This window comes from Pinus tabuliformis, chromosome 3_2 (assembly GCF_031772625.1).
Source record: "Pinus tabuliformis cultivar Carrire ecotype Pingquan chromosome 3_2, CPIR1, whole genome shotgun sequence".
NCBI classification, from domain to species: Eukaryota; Viridiplantae; Streptophyta; class Pinopsida; order Pinales; family Pinaceae; genus Pinus; species Pinus tabuliformis.
The window spans coordinates 584,354,924-584,362,483 of record NC_142302.1 but is presented as its reverse complement, the minus strand read 5'-3'; the positions used below and the strand labels follow the sequence as shown (position 1 = coordinate 584,362,483).

The 7,560-nt window shown below is 34.2% G+C and overlaps 1 protein-coding gene across 1 annotated transcript; it reads left to right on the top strand.

The window, feature by feature from the left end:
• The first annotated feature begins 6,667 nt into the window (after window positions 1–6,667).
• Window positions 6,668–7,159, top strand: LOC149181908 (MFS-type transporter clz9-like). Its single transcript, XM_089414369.1, has one exon. It carries the CDS (start codon window positions 6,668–6,670, stop codon window positions 7,157–7,159), a length of 492 nt encoding a protein of 163 aa, XP_089270495.1.
• The last annotated feature ends 401 nt before the right edge of the window (window positions 7,160–7,560 follow it).

Here is a 7,560-nt window from a genome sequence, read left to right as displayed (position 1 = left end):
ATCATACCCTAATACACAACATCTCATCTCTTTAGTTATATTAGATAAAAAATTAATTAAACCAAAAATCTAACCACTCAAAATAACTTATTAATTTATTATCAAATTAGCATTCCATAACAACAATATTTTTCCAAATAAATTTACAGCTATTAAACAAAAAAAAATCTAACTTAAAATAACCTATTGATCATCAAAATAACATTCCATGACAACCAATTTTAAACCATTTATATGAAAAAATAATAATAAGTAATTATTTAACTTATTCTTCATAAATTTAATATAAACCTAAATTGAATATGAAAAAATAATAATAAGTAATTATCTAACTTATTCTTCATAAATTTAATATAAACCTAAATTGAGAATTAAAAAGAATATTTCACATTCACACTAAAGTTTGGAAACTTTATCCAATTAAAAGAAAAAAAAAAAGTCATGGATAAGTCAGTAACTTCTTATATCTCGTAACCCTTTGGACAACATAAAAATAATCCTAAGAAAATCAATTAATATCTATTTAGGCCACCACATAGTGTTGGCTTCGAACGGTAATACCAGGATAAGTTCTAAATCTAAATCACAGACATGTTCACGTTTTGGAGGCCTTGGTAAGTTCAGACGTTGCACTAATTTTCCCTCATCATTGATTATTATTGATTTTAATTCTCCGTCCATCAACATTATCCATCCACTGTTGTTAAGCGCCGCAAAGACAAGTATGTCTAATCCTAAGGAATCTGAGTCATAGAACGTTCTCACCGATCTATTGGCATGTGCATGCACTTCACACTATTCATGTGACATGGCATTCTCATTTAACTTCCACAAACAAAGATCACGATCATCTTTTAAACATATCAACACAACTCGGTCCTCACATCAACTTAAACATGCGTATTCATCCCTGGCTGTGTTTGGCATGTCCCATGTGCCTTCATTCATTCGGCAGTGGAATTTCTTTCCAAAGTCGGTTTGTTAGGGCAGGGGAGCAACTTCTATTGTTATTTAAGGACTTGTAGTTGTTATAGCACTACTCTAAAAATATTCATTGTTAAAATATAAATAAATAATATTAAGTTATATAAGTTATCTTAATATGTCTAAAATGGGCCCATATATTGATTAGGCTTACAACTGTCCAACACTAATTTTTACTATGATAATTAATAAGACATCTTGTCCCAAGTACCTCCAGATCTGACTTCGAAAACAAGACAAAATTAAAAAGCAAAACTTCCATCGCATATGATTCAACATGACACATCACATCAGACCAAACCCCAATAAATATAAACTGGAGTAGCTATGCCCAAAGTTCATTGCTACCTGCACAAGAATAGAGAATGTATGTGTCAGCCATAACTACATATATGTTCATCTATGCAACTTGCTCGAAGAAATAAATGACACCAACACACAGGATTCAAGAATTAAATGCAGGATTCAGAAATTAAACACAAGAAAACATAAAGGAAAGAACAAGGATCAACCATAAGAGTTTATCAGCCATTGGATGACATCCAAATCAATCCACAATACACATTTGAATTTGGAAAAAATCAATCCATGTCAATCCTCCCTTCCAATCAAATTCAACAACAGAAATCTATAAAACCACCTCATAATTGCTTCATAAACTTTCATTCTACTCATCTGCCATTGGATTTACTGCATCAGATACTGTGCAGATTGTAATCAGGTTTGAATAATTCAAGTATTTTTTGTTTTTTGTTTTTTTAATCTTCCATTAATTTACAGTATAAATTTATTTTTTTTCCCTTAATTTATTTCTTTTATTTTTAATCTTCCAAATCTTCAATTATTTTACCATATGAAAAAATTGTGTGCAATTTAGCTTCTGTGTGTGAAATTGCAAACAAAAAACCATAACATGTGAGTCAACAGATAACAAATTAATCATGCCAAACATGAAATTTAGCTTGTGTGTATGAAATTCGTCTTTAGTGTCATTCAAATGTTATACAAAAAATAATCCATCACATTCCGTCTTTGGTTAAGAGAAAAATGAGGCTCTCTAAAGAGAGATATCTATCAAAGAAGTAGAAGAGGTAGTCAAATCTATGGCCCAGAACAAGGCTCCTAGACTTTCCAGTAATCTAACACTTATTTGGTATTCAATCCAAAAAGAGTAGCATATGATGAGGTTATATTATTCTCCATTAAATAAGTGCATCGATCATAAGGCAATCCCACTCGATCTTTGAGAGAACGACCTTGTCATTCAACACAACTCAATAAGTAGTCGATGAATTTGTCATTCACTCACGTATACAGTATAACTAAACGTTGATGAATTTAAAAAAAAAAAATAGGAATGTAACCTTAGGAGACCATTTTGCTTCATAACAGTCACCTAGGCATGAATTTAGCGTTATGTATAGGCAATAGAAGAGATTTGAATCCTTAATAAATGTCACAGTTTGCATAATGAACAATATATTGTCACAGCCTTGCACACATATTATTCAATAATTCAATATGATATCTAGCAAGGAATGTATGAATCAAGGAGATTGAAAACCATCATGAAATCTCTTGATGTTACCTTCTGCAATTTAGTTCCCAAAAAGCACAAATTCAAGGACCTCACGACCTTTTCTCTTTGCTCCATGAAATGTAATCTAAAAAGTAATTCTAAATAAAGTCTTACTTGTTGGTTGTATGGGAAATTAGGCCATCTAAGAAATAGATGCCCATAAGGAGAAGCCTACAACAAAGGTAAATGAAACAAATCACAAGACTTGAAATGATCAACGAAAAGGTAGAAAGTTCACAACAGATATTCTCTGCTCACTCCAATAGGTGTGGCTCAGATAGACACAATACAAATCAATTTCTACATCATCCTTTTCATATTAAAAGAGAAGAATTATATGTTCTAGATGAAGGATGTTGTTCTTCAAGTACATAAACTTCAAAATTTGAAATAGATTCCAAAGATATATCTCTATGGTTCAACAAGAAGCCATTTTGATTAATAATCATTGTTCTTGTAAGTATCCCAATGTTTGTAACTACAATATTGAAATCATTAATTGCAGCAGTGAAGAAGAAAGCTCAGATGAAGAACCAAATATTGTTGGGAAAAAATTAAAGGTTTGTATGGTTCAAGGAAGAGGATATGGAGATGCACAAATGATGTCTCAAATAAAACCTTTGCTTGAAGGAGGTATGAAGACAAATCTTTTGTATGCCTTCCTTAAAACAATGGCGAAATCTTGTAAGTTCTTAGAAATTCTTGGACCCATAGGAAGAAAGCCTAATTTTGTTGATGCAAGATTTGAAAGAAATACCAAATCATTCATAAGACATAACAGAAATGAGAGAACACAACCCCTTACAGTTAATGATTTGGGCAAAGAAATAAGTATTCTAAAGAAAGAAGTCGCAATACTCAGAGACAAAATCAGCAGGATATAACAAAAGAATCAAACAGATCTCTGGGCCAGACAAGAGATAAATAAATTAAAAGAACAAATTAGGTAGCTTGGACAAATGCAACCTCCATTGGAAGATTTTGATGAAAAGGGAAATCCAAACATTAATATATTTGATACTCAACATATATAAGGACTTAATGCAATGAGGATACTTCTTGTACAATGTCAAAAGTATCACATCCTCATAAAAAATAAAGATCAAGGGCTAGAGTTTTAAATTGAAATATTTGATAGATTCAAGCTCTAATCTGAACATTGTAAACAAAGAGATCATCCCCAGTATTTATAGGGTTCATACAATTCATTTTTCTATTGGGATAGGGAATAAGTTAATGCAGATGTATTATGAGGTACCTAAAGCAACTCTATGCTTTGATCACTACTGTCTAGATATGAAATATCTACTTGCAAATATCCTAGTGGTCTGAATTTAGGAATGCCATTCCTTGTAGTAGTAGAACCCCATGGATCTATGATAATAGAATATGGGAAAGTAGGGTATTGTATCACAATCCCATCCATCCATGGAATCTGCAAGACCAAAGCCAAACCTAAGATCATCCTTCCATTTTTATCCACTCCACAATTGTTCGCATTAGTCTAAGTAGCAAAAACTACAAAAAGAAAGCAACAAAAAACCTAGGAGCTCAAGAATATCAAGGCTAATCCGAAGATTGAATAGCATTTGTAGAGTAAAGAAATCAAGGAAAAGGTACAGGAACTCCAGAAACAATTTGAAGATCAGGTTTCTTCTGAAAACCCAACAACATTTTGGAAGAGAAAAAGATTTTTGTTGAAATTCTCATACAAGTCCTCCTATGAAGGAAGACCTCGTAAAAGTATGGCTATTCTGATGAATTCAAAATCCTTGACATGCCTATAGGAGCGAAGTCTATAAGCTTGTGCATGCTATCACAATGAAGTGTTGTTAAGGAAGGGGAACAAGATATTTCAATGCAAAGCTAGCTCATCCAAGTGATAATTTAAGAAATGATTTGAGTAGGATCATGAGATCATGTGCCATTAAGGGAAATCCAGGGTTCATTCTCTTTAAAACCTACACCATAACTAAAGATGCATGTTCATTCTCTTTATGCAACAAATATGGGCTCAACATAGGCACTTCATCCTCTATCAAATTATACCCTTCCCTACAAGGGCCACAACACATCACTACACAAATTCCATGAGAATGTTTGTCAACTTCCACTATAGATACTATATAGCAAGAAAATATGAGGTGGCTAGCATTGAGTAGGTTGTCAAGTGAAAAATACAGTAACTCTCCAATGAATATCTAAAGGTAAGGTTTAATGAATGGGCCCTAGACACAAGATATTTAAGAACCAAAGACACCAAGAGTTTTAAACTTATTGAGTTATATTGGTTGAACAAGACCTTTTTTGCTCAAGTGGTGGAGGAAAAAGGTAGTCAACATCAGTCCATAATGTAAAAGCAAAATGTGATGGACTAGAATTTCATGCATTATGCAAAGAAGTTTTTAATATCAATATCACAATCAATAGCTATTCAAGACCTAAAACAACACAATGGAAGAAATAGACAATGATACTTAAATTGACAAACATTATTGGTAGACACCATGGAAATGGCCAAGTTAAATCTCCATGTTTAAATTATAAGAAAGGAAATAGAAACCTCCTCACACATGTTATATATTCCATTTTTTCTTATCAATAGGACAATGAAGTATAATATAGGCCTATAGATACCAAAAAAACCCTACCAAGACTCTTGTGAAGCACAAATTTAAACAAATCCTTATCTCCAATTTTGACAAACATTAGGCTTCTATGTGTGAAATTGCAGAGAAAAACCATAGCATCTGAGTCAACAGAAGAAAAAAAGTTAATCATGCCAAATAAAGACAACAGAGACAAAAATAACAAAACATCTGAGGCAAAACACGTAGGCCTAATCATTCCTTAATCACAACAATTTGGCAAATTGTATGCAATAAATGGCATACCTCTAAGAATGGCAGAATTGGAAGCAACTGTAGTTGACAATGTAGAGAACTGGAGTGCTTTAAGATACAGTCAAACACTGCAACCTATGGATGGAGATTCAAGTCGATGCAAACACATAAATTTCTTATTCAAATATATGCAGGTTGCAAGTATTGATTAACTTGTTCATATCGAAATTTCAGGAAATAAATAAGACTGAGTTTCTATTGCTGAAACAACTTCCATTGACAGAAATAAATTTTAACAATATGCATGTTGTTGCAACCATGCCATGAGTTCAATTGCAGATCGTATAAGGAACAAGAGGAGGTGAGGGACCAAGGGTGCCCAATTGCGATGCACTTCATCGGAAGAGCGAATTATCGATGATGTCATTGCTTCCAATGCTCCATGTAATGATGTTAAGAATGCCCATGTGGTGGTGGATCATATTTTCCCGCCATCTACCATAGAGCCACCATCAACCACAATACAAGGTGAAAGCTCAATTAAGAATATCAGTGCCATAAGAGGGTGGAAAAAGGAATACATGATAGGTGAAATTGATGACATAGAGTTTAGGGGATATTCAATATGTGCATTTGCAAAAAAAACATGGAATTGCATACTTAAGCATACATTCTTGGATTAATGGGCTCATTAATACAAAGTGTAGAGGGCTTGTTAGTGTTATGACTAAAGAGGTGGAGGCCGAGGTGGTTGTGTGGTGTAAGGAGATGGCCCAAATGGGACATGGGTTAGAGTTGATATAACTCAAATCCATAGTAGCTCAAATCTGTCAGGGGAGGCCAAGCCCCTTCAGAGATAGGTTTCCTGACAATTATTGGTGGAGTGGGTTTTAAAAAAGGCATCCAGACCTTGTCTTGCAAAGAACAGAGGGCCTTGACAAAGATAGGGCTTTAAATTTATGCTATGCAATTGTATTTGCGTTCTATGACACCCTTTCCCATGCATATGAGACACTCTTATGCCCCAAACCATATCTGGAACTATGATGAAATAGGCTTAAAGGCTGGAAGGAATTGTGGCATGCGGGTAATTGCCAAGAGAGAGAGCATAAATATGCCAAAATGTTTTCCTAAGAGTAGGGACTGGATCACTATGATTTGTTGTGTCAATGCAACTGGTTCTTCAATCCCAGGATTTTATTTATTCAAAGGAAAAACACAACTTAAAAACTATATACATAATTGTGAACCAGGTGCGTGCATGGCTGCACATCCCCATGTAAGGATGACAAATGAACTATTCTTGAATTGGATTTTTCACTTTGCTACATCTGTGCCAGGTGGTGTCTCGCATGAAAACAGACACCTACTAATCTTATATGGCCATGGAAGCCACATGGCTATGCAGACAATTGAGGCCAACCATTTGGGCATTGACATATTAACGCTGCCAACTCATACCACTCACAAATTTCAACCCCTTGATGTCAACGTGTTTGGGCCTTTCAAGAACTATTTTAGGGCAGAGCAAGCTTCATCGATGGCAAATAATCCAGGCGTGGAGGTAGAAATATTTAAGATAGTTGAGTTTGCAAGTAAAGCATTTAATAGAACTCTAACACCTTCTAATATCAAGGCTAGATTTAGGAGGACTATAATTTGGCCACTGAATGTTGATTCTCTTATTAATGATACTAGTTTCAACCAAGAATTTGTTGTGGAAGGTCGGGAAGTAGAGGACATACATGACTAGGTTGATTCCCAAGAAGATGTGGATTGGTAGGAAGATGCTATTATTGCTGAAGGTGTGATATCCCTTTCTCAAGGGAACCTCTATGATGATGAACATGTATGTGAGACACAATTCAATAATGAACCAATTGTCAATAACATGGAGTCTACCACACCCACTGAAGCAACTACTAATTTTGCATGTGATATTCCAAATGAGGCAATTTATCATGAAAATGACAATGGAAATGTGGTTTCAAATGAGAATGTAACAAGAATTAGCAATGACAAATTGAGCATGCCAACCCAAGTAACCCCACAATCATGGTTGGCAGAGGCCATGATGAATAATAACAAACATAATGTTTCATCGACCAATGATGAAATCATGGCAATGCCTTCTCAACCAGTAGAGTTGAGCAT

Bases quoted from the DNA above. Each gene is read 5' to 3' on its own strand.
- LOC149181908 (XM_089414369.1), top strand. From the start codon at position 6,668: ATGGCTGCACATCCCCATGTAAGGATGACAAATGAACTATTCTTGAAT.